This window comes from Saimiri boliviensis, chromosome 17, assembly GCF_048565385.1.
Source record: "Saimiri boliviensis isolate mSaiBol1 chromosome 17, mSaiBol1.pri, whole genome shotgun sequence".
Taxonomy (NCBI): domain Eukaryota; kingdom Metazoa; phylum Chordata; class Mammalia; order Primates; family Cebidae; genus Saimiri; species Saimiri boliviensis.
This window is the reverse complement of record NC_133465.1, coordinates 30,279,600-30,302,219: the sequence shown is the minus strand read 5'-3', so window position 1 is coordinate 30,302,219 and position 22,620 is coordinate 30,279,600. Positions and strand designations below refer to the sequence as shown.

The 22,620-nt window shown below is 49.1% G+C and overlaps 2 protein-coding genes and 1 long non-coding RNA gene across 7 annotated transcripts in view; 1 reads left to right on the top strand and 2 right to left on the bottom strand.

Annotated features, from left to right (window-relative positions):
* The window catches only part of FAM222B (family with sequence similarity 222 member B), a 103,498-nt gene extending 90,924 nt beyond the window's left edge, over window positions 1-12,574 (bottom strand). For 4 of the 5 annotated variants that reach the window (XM_074388460.1, XM_074388463.1, XM_039475949.2 and 1 more), the window contains exon 1: window positions 4,937-5,051. The gene's annotated coding sequence lies outside the window, so the exon portion shown is untranslated. Of the gene's footprint in view, window positions 1-4,936; window positions 5,052-12,516 lie in introns of those variants that run through there. The other variant, XM_074388462.1, reaches the window with a different exon arrangement.
* On the top strand, window positions 12,564-21,357 carry ERAL1 (Era like 12S mitochondrial rRNA chaperone 1). Its single transcript, XM_039475948.2, has 10 exons — window positions 12,564-12,884; window positions 15,686-15,813; window positions 15,927-16,004; window positions 17,015-17,061; window positions 17,221-17,282; window positions 17,449-17,561; window positions 17,651-17,899; window positions 18,039-18,188; window positions 18,279-18,359; window positions 20,749-21,357. The coding sequence occupies exons 1-10, from the start codon at window positions 12,602-12,604 to the stop codon at window positions 20,869-20,871; spliced, it is 1,314 nt and encodes a 437-aa protein (XP_039331882.2). The 5' UTR covers window positions 12,564-12,601; the 3' UTR covers window positions 20,872-21,357.
* LOC141581833 (uncharacterized) lies at window positions 21,323-22,295 on the bottom strand. The gene is made up of 3 exons (XR_012514602.1): window positions 22,240-22,295; window positions 21,613-21,677; window positions 21,323-21,485 (listed from the first exon to the last, which is right to left on the bottom strand). It is a non-coding gene; the product is annotated as an uncharacterized LOC141581833 (long non-coding RNA).
* Between the last annotated feature and the right edge of the window lie 325 nt (window positions 22,296-22,620).

The window sequence follows — 22,620 nt, the reverse complement described above, 5'->3', positions numbered from 1 at the left end:
GGAGGCGGAGGTTGTGGTGAGCCGAGATCGCGCCATTGCACTCCAGCCTGGGTAACAAGAGCGAAACTCCGTCTCAAAATAAATAAATAGGCCGGGCGCGGTGGCTCAAGCCTGTAATCCCAGCACTTTGGGAGGCCGAGGCGGGTGGATCACAAGGTCAAGAGATCGAGACCATCTTGGTCAACATGGTGAAACCCCGTCTCTACTAAAAACACAAAAAATTAGCTGGGCGTGGTGGCGCGTGCCTGTAATCCCAGCTAATGAGGAGGCTGAGGCAGGAGAATTGCCTGAACCCAGGAGGCGGAGGTTGCGGTGAGCCGAGATCGCGCCATTGCACTCCAGCCTGGGTAACAAGAGCGAAACTCCGTCTCAAAAAATAAATAAAATAGACTGTTGGATGGGTGCAGTGGGTCATGCCTGTAATCCCAGCACTTTGGGAGACCAAGGCGGACAAATCACCAGGTTAGGAGATTGAGACCATCCTAGCCAACATGGTGAAACCCCATCTCTACTAAAAATATAAAAATTAGCTGGGCATGGTGGGGGACTCCTGTAGTCCCAGCTACTTCGGAGGCTGAGGCAGGAGAATCTTGAACTCAGGAGGCGGAGGTTGCAGTAAGCCAAGATCAAGCCACTGTGCTTTAGCCTGGCAACAGAGCTAGACAGACAGCTCCTCTGTCTCAGGGGAAAAAAAAAAAAAGAATGTTTTTAGGCTGGGCACAGTGGCTCATGCCTGTAATCCCAGTACTTTGGGAGGCCAAGGTAGGTGGATCATTTGAGGTCAGGTGTTCAAGACCAGCCTGGCCAACATGACGAAACCCTGTCTCTACTAAAAATATAAAAATTAGTCAGGTGGTAGTGGTGTGCACCTGTAGTTCCACCCACTCAGAAGAAGCTGAGGCAGGAGAATCGCTTGAGCCTGGGAGGCAGAGACTGCAGTGAGCCAAGATCGCACCACTGCACTCCAGCCTGGACAACAGAGTGAGGATCTGTCTCAAAAAAATTTTTAAAAATTTTCCCTAAGGAATGGGATACTTTTTTAAGAAAAATGACTCATTTTATCAGAATATAAATTAGCCAATAGGCGGGGAATGGTGGCTCACGCCTGTAATCCTAACATTTTGGGAGGCCAAGGCAGGTGGATTACCTGAGATCAGGAGTTCATGACTAGTCTGGCCAACATGGTGAAACCCCATCTCTACGAAAAATACAAAAATTAGCCAGGTGTGAGGACACCCACCTGTAGTCCCAGCTACTTGGGAGGCTGAGGCAGGAGAATCACTTGAAGACAGGAGGCAGACATTGCAGTGAACCAAGATAGAGACACTGCACTCAGTGGGCAACAGAATAAGGTCAGGTTAAGACCAGCCTGGCCAACATGGTGAAACCCCATCTCTACTAAAAATACAAAAATTAGCCAGGCATTAGTGGTGTGCGCCTATAACTCCAGCTACTCAGGAGGCTGCCCCCACCACAAAAAAAAAAATAAGCCAGGCTGGGCACGGTGGCTCACACCTGTAATCCCAACACTTTGAGAGGCCGAGGTGCGTGGATTACCTGAGGTCAGGAGTTCAAAACCAGCCTGGCTAACATGGTGAAACCCCATTTCTACTAAAAATACAAAAAAAAAAAGGCCAGGTATGGTGGCTCACACCTATGATCCCAGCACTTTGGGAGGCCGAGGCAGGTGGATCACGAGGTCAAGAGATCGAGACCATACTGGTCAACATGGTAAAACCCCATCTCTACTAAAAATACAGAAAAATTAGCTGGGCATGGTGGCGCATGCCTGTAGTCCCAGCTACTCAGGAGGCTGAGGCAGGAGAATTGCTTGAACCCAGGAGGCGGAGGTTGCGGTGAGCCAAGATCGAGTCATTGCACTCCAGCCTGGGTAACAAGAGCAAAACTCCATCTCAAAAGAAAAAGAAAAATACAAAAAAATAGCTGGGCATGGTGGTACGTGCCTGTAATCCCAGCTACTTGGTAGGCTGAAGCATGCGAATTGCTTGAATCCGGAGGCAGAGGTTGCGGTGAGCCGAGATTGCACCATTCCACTCCAGCTTGGGCAACAAGAGTGAAACTCTGTCTCAATATAAAAAATAAAAAAATAAGCCAATAAATAATTTTTTTTTTTATTTTAGCCCCTGCTATGTCAGAGATTCACAGGAAGTCAAATCTCCAAAGCTCATCTCCCACTTTGGAAAAACTTCTCACACAACAGACAAGAAGTTTTAGAAAAACTTCTCACACAGCAGACTAGCTCACCCCTTTTTCTTCCCCAGGGGAAGAAATACTCAATTTGTAAGGGTCATCTACTACATAAAAGTAACCACAAATAGGAAAGAGAATAGAAGGAGAGGAGGACAGGAAATTCTCATCACAGCTGAACAAACCTCTATTATTTTAACATAACATGGGTGGCATTTATGGGCTTATCTGAACTGATGGAAATTTCCAGTGGGGGAAAAAATACATTACCAACATTAAAAATAAATGTCCAACAATTAAAAAATAAAATAAGATGGCTAAGCCAACTTTAACATTTTATACTCTACTGTATTTGCCATGTAGCAAAGATGGAATAAATTTCTGTAATGGCATATCACAATATTAACAAATGCTTTCTTTTTAAAACTATTATCTTAAAGAAAGTAGATACAGACGGATAATCTATTGGGACAGTCAAGGAACTAAAGCAAAAAGGTTAAAATTATGTATCACTATGCATTTCCAGGAAAGAAAAGTGAAACACATTTTACCAGACAGAGAAGTTAAAAACAACCAGCTTTCATTTTCCCCATTCCTAAAAGTAATTCACTCCCCTTATCTGTGAATCTTCAAGAACCTAGTATAGCCACTCCCTACCTTTACTCAGGTAAAAGACAGATCACTCAACAATTTCCAGAAAGCCTTGACATTTCAAGGTCTCAATCCTCAGAGGCAGCAAAGCTGAATCGTCTCTCTCTTTATGTCCTCTTAAAAGCATTCTGCATCTCTCTTTTGGAAACCATTTTCTCTCTCCATAAACACATAGTTTAACCATCCTCTGCTTTGTCTACATTAAAAAACAGCAACATCGCCTAAGGAATGTTTCTTCAGCCTGTCAGGAAAACCACACACCTCATGGGCTCTTGCACAACTGCTTCCGTCTTCTGAGCTATTTCACCTGGGAGATCCCACTGACAAGCAGGGTAACAAAACGTAGGGCTTAGAGCTGCTGTGTGCATATCTGACCTCCAAAATGGGGACAGGTCCCTGGAAAACCAGAGACTCCTTTACAAAGGAAAACCTTTTTTTTTTTTTTTTTTTTTGAGACAGAGTTTCGCTCTTGCTACCCAGGCTGGAGTGCAACAGCCCGATCTCGGCTCACGGCAACCTCCACCTCCTGGGTTCAGGCAATTCTCCTGCCTCAGCCTCCCAAGTAGCTGGGATTACAGGCACGCCCCACCATGCCCAGCTAATTTTTTGTATTTTTTAGTAGAGACGGGGTTTCACCATGTTGACCAGGATGGTCTCGACCTCCTGACCTTGTGATCCGCCCGCCTCTACCTCCCAAAGTGCTGGGATTACAGGCTTGAGCCACCATGCCCGGCCCTACCTTTTTTTTTTAGAGATGGAGTTTCACTCTTGTTGCCCAGGCTGGAGTGCAATGGCAAGATCTCAGCTCACCACAATCTCCAACTCCCAGATTCAAGCGATTCTCCTGTCTCAGTCTCCTGAGTAGCTGGGATTACAGGATGAGCCACCACGCCCAGGTAATTTTTTATATTTTTAGTAAGATGGGGTTTCTCCATTCTGGTCAGGCTGGTCTCGAACTCCCAACTTCAGGTGATCTGCCTGCCTCAGCCTCCCAAAGTGCTGGGATTACAGGCATGAGCCACCTTGACCGGCCTTATCAACTCTTTAAAGCACATAAATGCCAACTGTGTTACAAGGCAACCTGAGTGAGCTATGTTCAGAAAGTATTTAACAGATCGGCCCTCCATTCCATTTGGGTGAGGAGCTGCACACCGTTTGTAAAAACACCAGAGAATACGGTATTTTTCCTACACAAGTCTGATGGCTAATTTGTCACATTACAGAACTGGTAGTTCTGCACATGATCTGCTGTGCCCATACAGAAAGCACAATGGAGTCTACTGAGGTTTTATAAACAATATGCTTCTTGCCTTGACAGAGAAATCAGTCATTCCATTAACAACGGTAAGGTCTAAATTCCAGAAATACTGTTGGTGATACATTAACATCAGCATAATACTTAAACAATTCACAATTTGCATAAACAATTTCAGTTACATAGGTGATGCTTGCAATAGCCCATTTGAGGCATGGCATCTTCCTGGTGTTCAGAAAGGTTAAGTGGGACCTGCCCAAGGTTACCTAACAGCTTTATCCGTGGCGGACTTGGTTTCGAACCTGCCTGACTCTAAGCCCCTAACTCTTTTCCCTAGACCCCCCCCCCCCAGCTTTCAAAAGAGAGCCCCCGACCCCCGTCCTCTACCCAGAGCAGCCTATTACTCCGGGCGACCGACCCTTCCCCAGCCTGGTTGAGAGTTTGCTTCTTCAGCTCCTGCAGAGCTTTCATCCTCCACCACCCTCCCCCCGCCACCATTCTCTGAAAGAAGCGGAAAAGGAGAGCCGACCAAAAGCTCCTAGAGGAAGGGATGACACAAATGGGGGAGCACGGAACACTGGCCCTGCCACAAGCTGCTTCACTCCAAAGTGCGCAACCCTTCCCCCTCCCCCAAGCTATCCAGCTCTGCGGCCGGCGACCTGGCCTCCTGTGCCCCAAATTCTCCCATCATCACCTCAAACTGTACCTCCCCCACGCCCTTCCGTCTCCCACAGGCAGAGCCCACCCCACAAAGTCATGGTATCCTTCCGTCAAGTTACCCTCTTCCCACGCGTTGCCCACTCCTCCTCCACCACTACTCACGGTCGGTGACTGGGCCCGGCCCTCATGGCTGCTCCGTTGCCGCCAGCCGCCCGCCGCCACCACTTCTCCACGCCCCAGCCCCTCAGTCACCGCCGCCGCTGTCGGGACTAGCCGGAGCCGCTCCTGCGCCTGCGCAGCGTGGAGCAGCTGGGCCCTTTCGGGCCGCACGCGCCTGCGCAGCTCCTGCCGGTGGCGTCTTCCTCACTGCCTGATGGCCTGGACCTCTGGGTCTCTGCTGGACTCGGGAGCTGGCCTTAAAAACTTCTGAGGCTCAGAGAATTTGGCGGCTGCCTCAGGGTTTCACGCCTCTGGAGTACCGTGCCTAGATTACTAAACTCTTGGATTGCGCTTCCCCTAATGGGGCCATAGACTTACTGGCATTTCCAGGATTCTGCATCCTACTTGCACTTAAAGGCCTGAATTCAGGTGCTCTCAGGTGACCAATGATGATAAATTTGGGTCTCCTTTTCTCTCTCCCTCTTTTTTTTTTTTTTTTTTTTTTTTTTGTTCTCAGACGTAGTTTCGTTCTTGTTGCCCAGGCTGGAGTGCCATGGCATGATATCAGCTCACTGCAACCTCCACCTCTTAGGTTCAAGCGATTCTCCTGCCTCAGCCTCAGCCTCCTTGGTAGCTGGGATTACAGGCTTGTGCCTTCACGCCCAGCTAATTTTTGCATTTTAGTAGAGACGGGATTTCACCATGTTGGCCAGTCTGGTCTCAAACTCCTGACCTCAGATGATCCTCCTGTCTCAGCCTCATTAAGTGCTGGGATTACAGGCGTGAGCCACCGCGCCCAGCCAAATTTGGATCTCTTTCAAGAAGACGATCATGTCTAGAATGTATTGGGGGTAATTATGTAAAAAGCAGCTTTGCCATCCTAGAATACACTACTAGCCAGGAGATGCAATGAGGTCCTGGGGACTTTGTCAAGAAGGTGACCTCACCTAGAATGCACTGGGACACTGCTAAATTCAGTACGTTTATCAAGCATATGCTTTTTATTGGACAAAAATGTTCCAGACATCACGTATGTGCCACTGAGGAATTTGCGGGCAAATAGTCCCCTGCTTTCCAGTTCTCACTGTGAGCCTGGCCCTTTTGCAAACTGGTAAAGCAAAACCTCAGATCTTTAGTCCAGTGAGGCCCAACTGTCAGTCCCTAGACTGCTGCTTTGGTATAACCTGGAAAGAGACTAAGCTCAGTGGAGTCCTGAGTATTCAACAAAACAGACTTGAAAGCAGCAGGCAATGAACAGCAACCAAAGGGAAGAGAAGATACAGGACTAAACTCCCTCCTCATCACCATGCCTCTTTTTTCTCTCTCAACTCCAGTGCTGGTTTGCTCTCTTCAAAGTTTGGACACGTAAGGGCCAAGATACAACGTAAGGGAGGAAAAAAAGATGACAAGATGAGTGCTCAGTGAGGAATGTTAAAAAATAAAAATAAAGGCTGGGTGTGGTGGCTCACACCTGTAATCCCAGCACTTTGGGAGGCAAGACAGTCGGATCATGAGGTCAGGAGATTGAAACCATCCTGGCCAAGGTGAAACCCCATCTCTACTAAAATACAAAAAAAAAAAAAAAAATTAGCTGGATGTGGTGGCGCAGGCCTGTAGTCCCAGCTACTCAGGAGACAAGGCAGGGGAATCACTTGAACCTGGGAGATGGAGGCTGCAGTGAGCCGAGATCATGCCACTGCACTCCAGTCTGGTGAAAGAGCAAGACTCCCTCTCAACAAATAAATAAATAAATAAATAAATAAATAAAGCTGGACGCCAGGTGAAGTAGCTCATACCTGTAATCCCAGACTTTGGGAGGCCGAGGCGGGTGTATCACAGGATCAGGAGTTCAAGACCAGTCTAGCCAATATGGTGAAACCCCATCTCTATTAAAAATACAAAAATTGGCCGGGCGCGGTGGCTCAAGCCTGTAATCCCAGCACTTTGGGAGGCCGAGGCGGGTGGATCACGAGGTCAAGAGATCGAGACCATCCTGGTCAACATGGTGAAACCCCGTCTCTACTAAAGATACAAAAAATTAGCTGGGCATGGTGGCACATGCCTGTAATCCCAGCTACTCAGGAGGCTGAGGCAGGAGAATTGCCTGAACCCAGGAGGCGGAGGTTGTGGTGAGCCGAGATCGCGCCATTGCACTCCAGCCTGGGCAACAAGAGCGAAACTCCGTCTCAAAAAAAAAAAAAAAAAAAATACAAAAATTGGCCAGGGGCAGTGGCTCATGCCTGTAATCCCAGCACTTTTGGAGGCCGAGGTGGGTGGATCAGAATGTCAGGACATTGAGACCATCCTGGCCAACATGGTAAAACCCCGTCTCTGCTAAAATACAAAAAATTAGCCAAGTACGGTGGTGGTGATCACCTGTAGTCCCTGCTACTTGGGAGGCGGAGGCCAGGGAATTGCTTAAACCCGGGAGGCGGAGATTGCATTGAGCCGAGATGGGGCCACTGTACTCCAGCCTGGCAACAAAGCCAGACTCCATCTCAAAGAAAATAAAAATAAAATAAAATAAAAATAAAGGCCGGGCGCGGTGGCTCAAGCCTGTAATCCCAGCACTTTGGGAGGCCGAGGCGGGTGGATCACGAGGTCAAGAGATCGAGACCATCCTGGTCAACATGGTGAAAACCCGTCTCTACTAAGAATAAAAAAAAAAATAGCTGGGCGTGGTGGCGCATGCCTGTAATCCCAGCTACTCAGGAGGCTGAGGCAGGAGAATTGCCTGAACCCGGGAGGCAGAGGTTGCGGTGAGCCGAGATCGCGCCATTGCACTCCAGCCTGGGTAACAAGAGCGAAACTCCGTCTCAAAAATAAATAAATAAATAAATAAATAAATATTTGCTGGGTGAGGTGGCACACGCCTGTAGTCCCAGCTACTTGGGAGGCTGAGGCAGGAGAATCACTTGAACCCAGGAGGCGGAGGTTGCAGTGAGCCAAGATCGCACCATTGCACTCCAGCCTGGTGACAGAGAGAGACTGTCACCTGTTTGTTTGATGTTATTACTGTATGTACCCTTAGACTGTAAGCTCTATGAGGACAGGACCTGTATATGTTCACCACTGTATCTCCTGCACCTAGAAGAGTATCTGGCACATAGTAGGTACTCAATAGATTTTTGTTCAGTGAGTGAATAAATGACATCTTTCTCTGGATAGGCTCTCCCCTTGTGGTATCAACATGACTGCAGCAGCTCCAGATATTATATCTTCTCACATCCAGCTCCAGTGGGAAAGAAGCAAAATTCTCGTTGTACCTTTTTCTTTTTTTCTTTTCTTTCTTTTTTTTTTTTTTTTTTTTTTTTTTTTGAGACAGAGTCTTGTTCTGTCACCAGGCTGAAGTACAGTGATGTGATCTCCGCTCACTGCAACCTCTGCCTCCCACGTTCAAGTGATTCCCCTGCCTCAGCCTCCGGAGTAGCTGAGACTACAGGTGCACACCACCATGCCCGGCTAGTTTTTTGTTTTTTGGGTTTTTTTGTATTTTAGTAGAGACAGGGTTTCACCATGTTGGCCAGGATGATCTCGATCTCGTGATATTGTGATCCAACCACCTTAGCCTCCCAAAATGCTGGGATTGCAGGAGTAAGTCACCGTGCCCGACCTCTCCTCGTACCTTTTTGTCTCTCACTAGGTTATGTACCCATCCCTAAAACAATCATCATGGCCTAGAGAATGTTATATGCTGATTCAGTTGGTTCGTTTTGCATGCTCCATGCCTAGAGTGAGCCTCATCCAAACCACATGGTCGGATTTTGGAGTAGGGGTATTGCTATGGATAACTATATTGTATAGAATCAATTAATGATCGGCAAGGAAAAGATCCAGTATTCTGCCCTTGGTAAGAAATTCAGGTTAGGCCAGGCGCGGTGGCTCAAGCTTGTAATCCCAGCACTTTGGGAGGCCGAGGCGGGTGGATCACGAGGTCGAGAGATCGAGACCATCCTGGTCAACATGGTGAAACCCTGTCTCTACTAAAAATACAAAAAATTAGCTGGGCATGGTGGCATGTGCCTGTAATCCCAGCTACTCAGGAGGCTGAGGCAGGAGAATTGCCTGAACCCAGGAGGCGGAGGTTGCGGTGAGCCGAGATCACGCCATTGCACTCCAGCCTGGGTAACAACAGCGAAACTCCGTCTCAAAAAAAAAAAAAAAAAGAAAAAAGAAAAAAGAAAATCCTCTATTAATTCCAAAGCCCTCACCTGCTCAGTATTGGCCCTCAATATCCAAGGGTTCAGCATCCAAGAATTCAACCAACTGAAGATCAAAAATATCTGGGGAAAGGCCAAGCACTGTGTCTCATGCCTATAAGCTCGGCAGTTGGGAAGGCCAAGGCAGCAGTGGGTCACTCCAGGCCAGGAGTTTGTGACCAGCCTGGACAACATAGTGAGACTGTCTCTGCAAAATATTTAAAAATTAGCTGGCAGGCCGGGCGCGGTGGCTCAAGCCTGTAATCCCAGCACTTTGGAAGGCTGAGGCAGGTGGATCACGAGGTCAAGAGATCGAGACCATCCTGGTCAACATGGTGAAACCCCGTCTCTACTAAAAATACAAAAAATTAGTTGGGCATGGTGGCGTGTGCCTGTAATCCCAGCTACTCAGGAGGCTGAGGCAGGAGAATTGCCTGAACCCAGGAGGCGGAGGTTGCGGTGAGCCGAGATCGCGCCATTGCACTCCAGCCTGGGTAATAAGAGCGAAACTCTGTCTCAAAAAAAAAAAAAAAAAAAAATTAGCTGGGTATGGTGGTAGCAGGTCTGTAGTCACAGATACTACGGAGGCTGAGGTGGGAGGAATGCTTGAGCCTGGGAGATCAAGGCTGTAGTAAGCCATGATTACACCACTGCACTCCAGTCTGGGCGACAGAACAAGACCCTGTCTCAAAAAAATAAAAGTAGGCCAGGCACAGTGGCTCACACCTATAATCCCAGCATTTTGGGAGGCTGAGGCAGGTGCATCACGAAGTCAGGAGTTCAGCCTGGGCAACAGAAACCCTGTCTCTACTAAAAATATAAAAATTAGCTGGGCATGGTGGTAGGCACCTGTAATCCCAGCTACTCGGGAGGCTGAGACAGGAGAATCCCTTGAACCCGGGAGGCGGAGGTTGCAGTGAGCCGAGACTGTGCCATTGCACTCCAGCCTGGGCAACACAGCAAGACTCTGTCTCAAAACAAATAAATAAATAAAAAATCGCCGGGCGCGGTGGCTCAAGCCTGTAATCCCAGCACTTTGGGAGGCCGAGGCGGGTGGATCACGAGGTCGATAGATCGAGACCATCCTGGTCAACATGGTGAAACCCCGTCTCTACTAAAGATACAAAAAATTAGCTGGGCATGGTGGCACGTGCCTGTAATCCCAGCTACTCAGGAGGCTGAGACAGGAGAATTGCCTGAACCCAGGAGGCGGAGGTTGCGGTGAGCCGAGATCGCGCCATTGCACTCCAGCCTGGGTAACAAGAGCGAAACTCCATCTCAAAAAAAAAAAAAAAAAAAAAAAATTAGCTGGGCATGGTGGCGTGTGCCTGTAATCCCAGCTACTCAGGAGGCTGAGGCAGGAGAATTGCCTGAACCTAGGAGGCGGAGGTTGCGGTGAGCCAAGATTGCGCCATTGCACTCCAGCCTGGGTAACAAGAGCGAAACTCTGTCTCAAAAAAAAATAAAAATAAAAATAAAAATATAAAAAGAGAGAATAGGAGGCGAGGAATTGAAAATAGCTAGAATATACAGTCATGTCTTCCTAGGGAATTGAGATACCATAATTTCCACCCTCCCATCTCATGGATACCAAAATATGCTGATTCTCTTGCAGTGAATAAGAGATGACTTTAGGTCATCTCTGGATTACTTATAATATCGAATACAATGTAAGTGCTATATAAATAGTTGCTATACTGTATTGTGTCATATTTTTATTGGTGTTATTTTAGAGATGGGGTCCCTAAAGTCCCATGATAGAGATTTATTTTTGTTCACTGATGTATCGCCAGCATGAGACAGAGCTTGCCAGTAGATGTTTTATATGTCTTCCTCCATAGTCAGGCATGTTGGAAGTGCCTGTAGTCCTAGCTACCCAAGAGGGCTGAAACTGGAGGATCGCTGGAACCCAAGAGTTTCAGGCTGCAGTGAGCTATGATCATGCCACTGCACTCCAGCCTGAGCGACAGAATGAGCACTGACTCTAAGAACCTTCTTCCCTCAATTCCCCTCTACCAAGGTTTATCTCTGTTTCAAGTGTTTGATTTAGAGGCTACAAAGGATGAAGAGGGCTCAAGGCCTCAAACAGACCAAAGTAAATCTAGTTCCTCCAGCTGCTAAAGTGGTCTAGGAGAGGTCTAGGAGATCCTAGGTGGCTAAGCCGCTTCTTCCTCCTTTGCAAACCCTCTGGTTTTTCTTCAGGAAGGAATGACCTCAGATAGAAGACAGTAGCCGAGGTTTACAGGAAGGAAATCCAGACGTGCTCTTCATCCCAAACACGAACCCAGAGCCCACTCCTTCCAGGAGCCTAGCATAAAGCAAAGGCTTTGTCGCTCAGCTACGCCTCTGCAGACAGTATGTGGCCACCACTGACAGATAGGGCAAGCCAAAGGCTGGAAGAGGATCCTTCAGGCCTAAGGATGGAAAGGACAAGGTACAAACCTCCACCACAAAAAAGTTTATGGGGACAGGTGGAACAGTGCTGGCTCCCATGCCCACAACCATTCCTCCCTTGATAGGAGGACGATTTCTGCTTTTTGGTCTCATGGGAAATGCAGTCTTTTTTTTTTTTTTTTTTTTTTTGGAGACCGAGTTTCGCTCTTGTTACCCAGGCTGGAGTGCAATGGCGCGATCTCGGCTCACCACAACCTCCGCCTCCTGGGTTCAAGCAATTCTCCTGTCTCAGCCTCCTGAGTAGCTGGGATTACAGGCACACACCACCATGCCCAGCTAATTTTTTGTATTTTTAGTAGAGACGGGGTTTCACCTTGTTGACCAGGATGGTCTCGATCTCTCGACCTCGTGATCCACCCGCCTCGGCCTCCCAAAGTGCTGGGATTACAGGCTTGAGCCACCGCGCCCGGCCCGAAATGCAGTCTTTTAGGAGACACGTCCATAAAGTCTTTTTTTGGGGACTTTGTCTCTTGCTCATCACCCAGGCTGGAGTGCAGTGGGTGACCTCAGCTCACTGCAACCTCGGCCTCCCGGGTTCAAGCGATTCTTCTGTCTCAGCCTTCTGAGTAGCTAGTACTACAGGAGCCCGCCACCACTCTCGGCTAACTTTTGTATTTTTAGTAGAGACGGGGTTTCACCATGTTGCCCAGGCTGGTCTCGAACTCCTCACCTCGTGATCTGCCCGCCTCGGGCTCCCAAAGTGCTGGGATTACAAGCGTGAGCCACCGCGCCCGGCCCCCAGAAAGACCTTTTACAAAACTTTGACAGCAGAAAAAAATACGTTGTGTATAGCACTCCAAAACAACCGTCAAGCTTGGACAGCCTCTAAATACACGTTTTCCCCCTTCCTTGGCCTCGGGCCGTCTCCAGAGCGGTGCTTCCCACTGCCCACATCCCATGCGTCTCTGCTCTCGGTTTGGGCCGACCTACCTCTGTCCTACTCGCTGGTTCGTCAGCCGCTCTGTTCAATCGTGAGAGCGCTCCTGGTCGGTTCCCGGAGTGCCTTGCGGCTGCAATGGCTGCCCCCAGCTGGCGCGGCGCTGGGCTTTTTCAAGCGGTGTTAAGGGTCTGGCAGGTGGGCCCTCATACCGCGAGGGAGCGGGTGATCCCTTTCCCCTTACTCTTAGGCTGTCAACGGAGGTGCGTGTCCTGCGTCGTGGGCTCCGCTTTCTCTGGTCCCCGCCTGGCCTCGGCTTCTCGCATTCATGGCCAGGGCTCTGCCCTGGCCCACTTCCTCGGATTCCCCCAGCCTGACAGCTCGGTGACTCCTTGCGCCCCCGCCGTGTCCATGCATAGAGGTAAAGAGCCCTGATGGGTTTGCGCGGAACTGTCACGTTTTTAGCACTGAAAGCTTTCTGGGGATATAGTCTTTGATCCTATTTTACAGAAAACGATTTTGAGGCCCTGACAGGGATGAGCAATGAAGAATCTCACAGGAGAGAAATAACAATTTGAGTGGAAGAAGGAACCGATCTGGTCACAACCAGAGACGCTCACTAAAGAGCGTAAGATTGAAGGGCCACAGACAAAGCGGAACTACGGCTCTGCACCCTGACATGGGAAGCAAATTTGATCCAATAATGCATGTTGGGCCTCATCTACTTGTCATGACACAGTTACACCTGGAAAACAGCACACTTTATACTTCAGAGTATGGAGACTCTGTTTGGAGACGGGACACAAAATGGTCATTGCAAAATAGTGTCATAAGGAGATAATATAAAGAGACTGGGCCCTTGCGAAGTGGCTCACGCCTGTAATCCCAGCACTTTGGGAGATCACGCCATTGCGCTCCAGCCTGGGCAACAAGAGCGAAACACCGTCTCAAAAAAAAAAAAAAAAAAAGGACCGGGCGCGGTGGCTCAAGCCTGTAATCCCAGCACTTTGGGAGGCCGAGGCGGGTGGATCACGAGGTCAAGAGATCGAGACCATCCTGGTCAACATGGTGAAACCCCGTCTCTACTAAAAATACAAAAAATTAGCTGGGCATGGTGGCGCGTGCCTGTAATCCCAGCTACTCAGGAGGCTGAGGCAGGAGAATCGCCTGAACCCGGGAGGCGGAGGTTGTGGTGAACCGAGATTGCGCCATTGCACTCCAGCCTGGGTAACAAGAGCGAAACTCCGTCTCAAAAAAAAAAAAAAAAAAGACTGAGTGAGCCCTCTCCCTTTTTGACCCCCTAGCCCTTCCTCCCGTCCCTCTTGCAGAAAAACAAAAGACTGGTTCACGTGCAGGGCCTTCATAGCACCCTTAGTAGGGTGAGAGAATGAGAGCTGAGGAAATATCTGGTTTTGTGTAATCCAGCTTACTTTCATGCACATACACTTCTCAAGCACAGCTACACATTATAATTACATACAGTAATTGAGTATTAAGTGCCAGGCATTGTGCTGAGCTGTTTTACACAATTGATAGTCATCAAAAAAAATTATAAAATAAGCTGGTGGGCTGGGCGAGGTGGCTCTTGCCTGTAATCCCAGCACTTTGGGAGGCTGAGGTGGGCAGATCATGAGGTCAGGAGTTCAAGACCAGCCTGGCCAACATAGTGAAACCCCGCCTCTACTAAAAATACAAAAAATGGCTAGGCTGGTGGCTTATGCCTGGAATCCCGGCACTTTGGAAGGTTGAGGCGGGTAGATCACCTGAGGTCAGGAGTTCGAGACCATCTTGGCCAACATGGTGAAACCTTGTTTGTTTGTTTTTTTGAGACGGAGTTTCGCTCTTGTTACCCAGGCTGGAGTGCAATGGCGCGATCTCGGCTCACCCGCAACCTCCGCCCCCTAGGTTCAGGCAATTCTCCTGCCTCAGCCTCCTGAATAGCTGGGATTACAGGCACGCGCCACCATGCCCAGCTAATTGTTTGTATTTTTAGTAGAGACGGGGTTTCACCATGTTGACCAGGATGGTCTCGATCTCTTGACCTTGTGATCCACCCGCCTCGGCCTTCCAAAGTGCTGGGATTACAGGTGTAAGCCACGGCACCCGGCCGAAACCTTGTCTTAAAAAAAAATACAAAAAATTAGCTGGGCATGGTGGTGGGCACCTGTAATGCCAGCTACTTGGGAGGCTGAGGCGGGAGAATTGCTTGAACCCAGGAGGCAGAGGTTGCAGTGAGTAGAGATTGTGGCACTGCACTCCAGCCTGGGTAACAGTGCGAGACTCTATCTCCAAAAGCATAAAAAGAATTTTAAGGCCGGGCGCGGTGGCTCAAGCCTGTAATCCCAGCACTTTGGGAGGCCGAGGCGGGTGGATCACAGGTCAAGAGATCGAGACCATCCTGGTCAACATGGTGAAACCCCGTCTCTACTAAAAATACAAAAAAAATTAGCTGGGCATGGTGGTGCGTGCCTGTAATCCCAGCTACTCAGGAGGCTGAGGCAGGAGAATTGCCTGAACCCAGGAGGCGGAGGTTGTGGTGAGCCGAGATTGTGCCATTGCACTCCAGCCTGGGTAACAAGAGTGAAACTCCGTCTCAAAAAAAAAAAAAAAAAAGAATTTTAAAAAGCTGGTAAATAGGTACCATTAATATCAACTTGATTTTACATATAAGAAAACTAGGGCCGGGCGCGGTGGCTCAAGCCTGTAATCCCAGCACTTTGGGAGGCCGAGGCGGGTGGATCACAAGGTCAAGAGATCGAGACCATCTTGGTCAACAAGGTGAAACCCCGTCTCTACTAAAAATACAAAAAATTAGCTGGGCATGGTGGTGCGTGCCTGTAATCCCAGCTACTCAGGAGGCTGAGGCAGGAGAATTGCCTGAACCCAGGAGGCGGAGGTTGCGGTGAGCCGAGATCGTGCCATTGCACTCCAGCCTGGGTAACAAGAGCGAAACTCCGTCTCAAAAAAAAAAAAAAAAAAGAAAACTAAAGGGCTCAGAGAGTTACTTTAGAGGGAGGGAGAGAGGGAGGAAAGAAAAGAAGAAATATATATATATATATATATATATATATATATATATTTTTTAGAGAGAGTTACCTTATAAATTAATGTAAATTAAGGGCAGGGCCAAAGAAAGTCACCCTTTGTGGTTGGGCAGGAACAAGCACTTGATGGGAAATCCAGATTCCACTATGTCTCACACCTCTTCCTACTTGCACATAGATGAGCAGGATCTCCTCTTGGTCCATCACCCTGATATGCCTGAGAATCCCCGGGTCCTACGAGCAGTCCTCCTGGGAGCCCCAAATGCAGGGAAGTCAACACTCTCCAACCAGCTACTGGGCCGAAAGGTATGCTACACCCTTGACCCTCCTACCCTTTTTATCTTTTACTTCTTGCCATGCCTTCAAGGATGGTCTTGGAGGGATCTGGGACCTCACTGAGATTCCTTTGCTCCTGGCAGGTGTTCCCTGTTTCCAAGAAGGTGCATACCACTCGCTGCCAAGCTCTGGGGGTCATCACAGAGAAGGAGGCCCAGGTGGTGGGTACCTACAACGGGAGTCCTTGAAACAGGACAGAGGGTGAAGCTAAGAGGGTCTCCCTTACCATCAACCTTGAAGAAAAGGATGCTTACATTCATTTATCTGAGAAAATGGGGTTTCCTCTTCCTTTAGGCATGATGTAGTTCTGTCTACTTTCCCCTATTCTGGCATCTAGTCAGAAAGATTTTATTTTCTCTTTACTGCTTCCTAATCTTCCATATATTCACAGTCATCATTTACTCCCAGATCCCATCTAGAATGAAAACTAAGCAGAATGGTAAAATACTAAAGTCAGCCCAGGCACGGTGGCTCACGTCTATAATCTCAGCACTTTGGGAGGCCGAAGCAGGCAGATGAGGTTAAGAGTTTGAGATCAGCCTGGCCAACATGGCAAAACCCTGTTTCTATCCAAAAAATACAAAAATTATCCAGGTGTTGTGGCACACACCTATAATCCCAGCTACTTGGGAGGTTGAGGCAGGAGAATTGCTTGAACGTGGGAGGCAGAGGTTGCAGTGAGCCGAGATGGCACCACTGCACTCCAGCCTGGACCAGAGTGAGACTGTCTCAAAAAAAAAAAAAAAAACAACAAAAAAAAACCTGGCTGAGTACAGTGGCTCACGCCTGTAATCCCAGCCCTTTGGGAGGCCCAGGCAGGTGGATCAGGAGGTCAGGAGATCGAGACCAGCCTGGCCAACTAAAAATACAAAAATTAGCTGGGACTGATGGCTTGTGCCTATAATCCCAGCTACTCAGGAGGCTGAGGCAGGAGAATCACTTGAACCCAAGAGGTGGAGGTTGCAGTGAGCCAAGATTGTGCCACTGCACTCCAGCCTGATGGCAGAGTGAGACTCTGTCTACAAAAAAAAAAAAAAAAACCTAAAGTCAGTAACAGCTTGGCTGAGAAGGGAGGGAGGGCAGGCTCCTGACATCATGGGTGGCCTCTCTGTCACTTCCCAGTCATAATCTTTTCTCCTGGGGTCTGTGTATCTCACTTTCCTGATTTTAGATTCTACTTGACACACCTGGTATTATCAGTCCTGTTAAACAGAAGAGGTAATGGCTGTGGAATCAGAGGGTGGATGGGGGGCGATACTGAAAGAGGGTGGGAAATTTCATCATAGGGGCTGGAAAACTCCTTTACCCTCCCACATCCCTTGTCAGAAATGCCTAAGTCACAAGACCCTTCTTGACTGATGTTCGTCTGTTCCTCAGGCACCATCTGGAGCTGTCTTTGTTGGAAGATCCATGGAAGAGCATGGAATCTGCTGATCTTGGTTAGGTTCAGGATGGGGATCTTAAGCCCAGTTTACAGGGGTTATGACCTTTCATTCCCGGTAGTTTGGGGGGCAAAAGCAAGAGCTCATACCATGGAAGCTTTTGTCAAGGTGGGAGGAAGAGTGACCGTTTCCTCATCCTTCTTCCTGCCTTGCCATCTTCCAGTTGTGGTTCTTGTGGATGTCTCAGACAAGTGGACTCGGAACCAGCTCAACCCCCAGTTGCTCAGGTGTTTGACCAAGTTCTCCCAGGTCCCTAGTATCCTGGTCATGAACAAGGTGAGCACTACCCACCTGAGGAGGAGGTCTATTTCCCTCTAAGTCCCATGTCTCTGACTACACACCCTTTGCCTGTCCCCCATGTCCAGGTAGACTGTCTGAAGCAGAAGTCAGTTCTCCTGGAGCTCACAGCAGCCCTCACTGAAGGTGTGGTCAACGGCAAAAAGCTCAAGATGAGGCAGGCCTTCCACTCACACCCTGGCACCCATTGCCCCAGCCCAGCAGTTAAGGATCCAAACACACAATCTGTGGAAAGCCCTCAGAGGATTGGCTGGCCCCACTTCCAGGAGATCTTCATGTTGTCAGCCCTAAGCCAGGAGGATGTGCAAACACTAAAGGTCAGTTAATTTTGGCTGTAGCCAGGCCCTTGGTTTCTACCATATGAAGACAGCCCTCAGATTTCTTCCTGGAAGCAAAAGTGAGTAGAAAAGTCCTCATTGGGACTAAGATACCCATCTAGTCCCTCTGTTCCCACAGAAATACCTCCTAGCACAGGCCCAGCCAGGGCCCTGGGAGTATCACAGTGAAGTCCTTACTAACCAGACACCAGAAGAGATCTGTGCCAACATCATCCGAGAGAAGCTTCTAGAGTACCTGCCCCAGGAAGTACCTTACAATGTGCAGCAGGTACAGAGTGAAGGGTTCTGGGATCTCTCTACCAGGCACACACCTATACCCAGAGGTATGACTGACTAATCACGTTGTCTTCCTGTATAGAAGACGGTAGTGTGGGAGGAAGGACCAAGCGGGGAGCTGGTTATCCAACAGAAGCTTCTGGTGCCCAAAGAATCTTATATGGTAAGTGAGACTAGGCTCAGAGGAGAGATCAAGGCTGTGTTAGACAGGAATTCTTCCCCCAGCTTGTGAGCCCTGAGAGCAGGACCATGTCCTTCTCTCTTTTTTTCCTTTTTCTTTTCTTTTCTTTTCTTTTTTTTTTGAGACAGAGTCTTGCTGTGTCACCTAGGCTGGAGTGCAGTGGTGCAATAACAGCTCACTGCAGCCTGACATCCCAGAATCAAGCAATCGTCCCACCTCAGCCCCCTGAGGAGCTGGGAGCAGCTAATTTTTTTTTTTTTTTTTTTTTTTTTTTTTTTTTTTTGAGACGTAGTGCTGAGGCTGGAATGCAATGGCGTGATCCTGGCTCACCACAATCTCCACCTCCTGAGTTCAAATGATTCTCCTGCCTTAGCCTCCTCAGTAGCTGAGATTACAGGCATGCGCCACCACACCTGGCTAATTCTTTTTTTTTTTTTTTTTTTTTAAATATAGAGACGGGGTTTCACCATGTTGGTCAGGTTGGTCTTGAACTGCTGACCTCAGGTAATCCACCCGCCTCAGCCTTCCAAAATGCTGGGATTACAAGCCTGAGCCACCCCGCCCGGCCAGTTTTGTATTTTTAGTAGAGATGAGGTTTCACCATGTTGGTCAGGCTGGTCTTGAACTCCTGACCTCAGGTGATCTACCCACCTGGGCCTCCCAAACTGCTGGGATTATTGGCATGAGCCACTGCGCCCAGCCTGGGACCAGCTAATTTATTTATTTATTTATTTTTTTAAGACAAAGTCTTGTTCTGGGGCCGGGCGCGGTGGCTCACGCCTGTAATCCCAGCACTTTGGGAGGCCGAGGCGGGTGGATCACGAGGTCGAGAGATCGAGACCATACTGGTCAACATGGTGAAACCCCGTCTCTACTAAAAATACAAAAAAGTAGCTGGGCATGGTGGCGCGTGCCTGTAATCTCAGCTACTCAGGAGGCTGAGGCAGGAGAATTGCCTGAACCCAGGAGGCGGGGGTTGCGGTGAGCCAAGATCATGCCATTGCACTCCAGCCTGGGTAACAAGAGTGATAACTCTGTCTCAAAAAAAAAAAGTCTTGTTCTGTCACCCAGGCTAGAGTCCAGTGGTATCCTCTCTGCTCACTGCAACCTCTGCCTCCCGGGCTCAAGTGATTCTCCTGCCTCAGCCTTCCGAGAAGCTGGGATTACAAGCGCCCACTACTACGCCTGGCTAATTTTTAGTAGAAGGAGGCTTTCACCATGTTGGCCAGGCTGGTTTGGAACTCTTGACCTCAAATGACCCACCCACCCCAGCCTCCCAGAGTGCTGGGATTACAGGTGTGAGCCTCCACGCTTGACCATCTGGCTAATTTTTTAAAAGTTTTTGTAGAGAAGGGGTTTTACCATATTGCCCAGGCTTGTCTCAAACTCCTAGGCTTAAGCAATCCACCTACCTTGGCCTCTAAAAGTGCTGGGATTACACGCGTGAGCCACTGCACCCACCCTCTCTTTTTTAAATTTTATTTATTTATTTATTTTGAGATGAAGTCTCACTCTGTTGCCCAAGCTGGAGTGCAGTGGCGTGATCTCGGCTCACTGTAACCTCCACCTCCTGGGTTCAAGCAATTCTCCTGCCTCAGCTTCCCGAATAGTTGGGACTAGGAACGCGCCACTGTGCTTGGCTAATTTTTCTGTATTTTTGAGTAGAGATGGGGTTTTACTGTGTTGGCCATGCTGATCTTGAACTCCTGACCTTGTGATCTGCCCACCCCGGCCTCCCAAAGTGCTGGGATTACAGGCGTGAGCTATCATGCCTGGCCTCTTTTTTAAATTTTTTTTTGTGACAGGGTCTCACTCTGTCACCCATGCTGGAGTACAGTGGCACGATCTCAGCTCACTGCAACCTCTCTGCCTTCAGGGTTCAATCAATTCTCTTGCCTCGGCCTCCCGAGTAGCTGAGATTACAGGCACCTGCCACTATGTCCAGCTAATATTTTGTATTTTTAGTAGAGATGGGGTTTCACCATATTGGCCAGGCTGGTCTCTAACTTCTGACCTCAAGTGATCTGCCCGCTTCAGCCTCCCAAAGTGCTGGGATTGGCCGGGCGCGATGGCTCACGCCTGTAATCCCAGCACTTTGGGAGGCTGAGGTGGGTGGATCATGAGGTCAAGAGATCAAGACCATCCTGGCCAACATGGTGAAATCCCATCTCTAAAAGAAAAAAAAAAAGTGCTGGGATTACAGGCATGAGCTACCATGCCCAGCCACCCTCTCTTTTTTTTAAAGAGGGGTCACACTGTTACCCAGGCTGGACTCAAACTCCTAGGCTCAAAGGATCCTCCCACCTCAGTCCCGAGTGGCCGGGTCTACAGGCATGTGCCATCATTCCTTGTTTCCTTCTGTTTCCCTCAGAGGCTCCTGATTGGTCCGAAGGGCCACAGGATCTCTCAAATTGCACAGGAGGCAAGCCGCGACCTCATGAACATCTTCCTCTGTGATGTTGACATCCGCCTCTCTGTGAAGCTCCTCAACTGACCACCTTCTACTGACCCTCCCAGGGCATCCCAGCTCAAGCTGCTGGCAGGAACTGACCAGATCGGTCCTTGGCAGGGGACCCTCCAGGAACTAGTGAGGGACATGAACACTGACTGGCTGCTAGCTGGAGTGACCCTACTGAGTGCACAGTCCCTGCCCAGCTGTATTTCCTGTTGGAAGAAGGAACCTGCCTTAGCCCAGTTCCCAGGCGGTTCCTCTGCCTGGGGCCACAGCTACAGAAGACGGCCTGTTGGTGAGAGCAGTGCCATCCTGCCTGCAGCTGGCTTTGGGCCCAGAGTTTCTCCCTGAGCCGTTGCTGTGAGCAGGGAGATCTGTCTCCACCCCTGCTTCTTTCACCTTAAACTTGCGTATGGACTCGAGTCTCCTGAGTGAGGTAGCGCCTCCCATCTGCTCCCCAATTCTTGATCTCTCCCACCCTATCCCTCTCCCCACATCTTGGATACTAATAAAGTTAAAAGACAAGCATTCTGGTTCTCATCTTTATTCCTTTTATTTTCTTTATTTTTATTTTTTAATATTAGAGACTGAGTCTCACTATGTTTCCTAGGCTGGTCTCAAACTCCTGGGCTCCAGAAATCCTCCTGCCTTGGCTTCTGAAAGTGGTGGGATTACAGGTGTGAGCCACTGTGCCTGGCCTTATCTTTATTTCTTTACAACAGGAAAGAGAAAATGTATGTATTCCCTCCACCCACCCCCCCCATCCCACGCCCCCAGCCCTGCCTTGTTTTAGCTGGAGTCTCCCAGTAGTCTGCTCCAGGGTCCTGAGTTCTCTTCTCGCACGTTTTCTGGGTACAGCAAGAGAACCATTACCATTACTAAACTCAGTAATGGTAACGGTTTCCTTGCCATTCCCAAGTGCCTTGGCAGTCGGCAGGCTGTGATAGGCTGAGCAGAGAGCTTCCTGGGCTTGCAGCATCTCTCCTGCCCTCCTTGTCAGGCCCCAGAGCCGGGGGTGCCCGGACTAGTACATCATCTATACTGTAGTGTCTCATCACAAACTTACAGTATATGATGATATCCCAGCCAGGGCCCCATGGAGGGCACAGGAAGCATGGCTTGGGAAACATTGTGGGCTGGGGGCAGAACAGGACAGGTCAGGGCTGAACACACACAGCTCCACAGTCCCTGCTCTACAGCTCCCTTCCCAGGCCAGTGTCTCCTTGATTCTGTGATCAGGCACAGCCCAGGTGGGTTATGGGAAGGGGACTGGAGCTAGGGTCTGTTGAGATCTCTTGGGGACCCAGGGCCAGTGTTAAAGCAGCCACAGATGGCATAATGATGCAGAAAGTTCCCTCTGTTCAGACCAACAAGCAGATAGGCAGACAGACCCAGAGAAGGCGCACTTACCTGGAACTGGAGCTGGAGCTGCAGACTGAGGAGGCCTTTGGATGCAGGGAGGATCTGTCCCTTCCTCTTCCTCAAGCTGCTTGCCTTTTAACATACCGGTCCCTCCCCTGGGTGGGGCACTTTTCCTGGCCCTGCCTCTTAACCCTTGCCCTGCTAGAATCCATGAAAGAAGGGTCACTGACCTCTATCCCTAGTAGGCTTTTTTTCACATACTCTCTCATGGACCACATTAGGCCTGAGGTTCACCCTTCACTCCCCTCCCCAAGAAGCTGATTATCTCGGCTGGGCTAGGAAGGGAAGGAGAAAGAACAGCCTCATCTTACTCATCAGGGCTTAAATGCTGGCCAGATCCCTGGTGGAAAGTTTTTAGTTTTTGCTTTT

Bases quoted from the DNA above. Each gene is read 5' to 3' on its own strand.
- ERAL1 (XM_039475948.2), top strand. From the start codon at position 12,602: ATGGCTGCCCCCAGCTGGCGCGGCGCTGGGCTTTTTCAAGCGGTGTTA. The intron at 15,814-15,926 runs GTATGCTACACC...TGCTCCTGGCAG, and splicing joins ACCAGCTACTGGGCCGAAAG to GTGTTCCCTGTTTCCAAGAA. The intron at 16,005-17,014 runs GTGGGTACCTAC...TCCTGATTTTAG, and splicing joins CAGAGAAGGAGGCCCAGGTG to ATTCTACTTGACACACCTGG.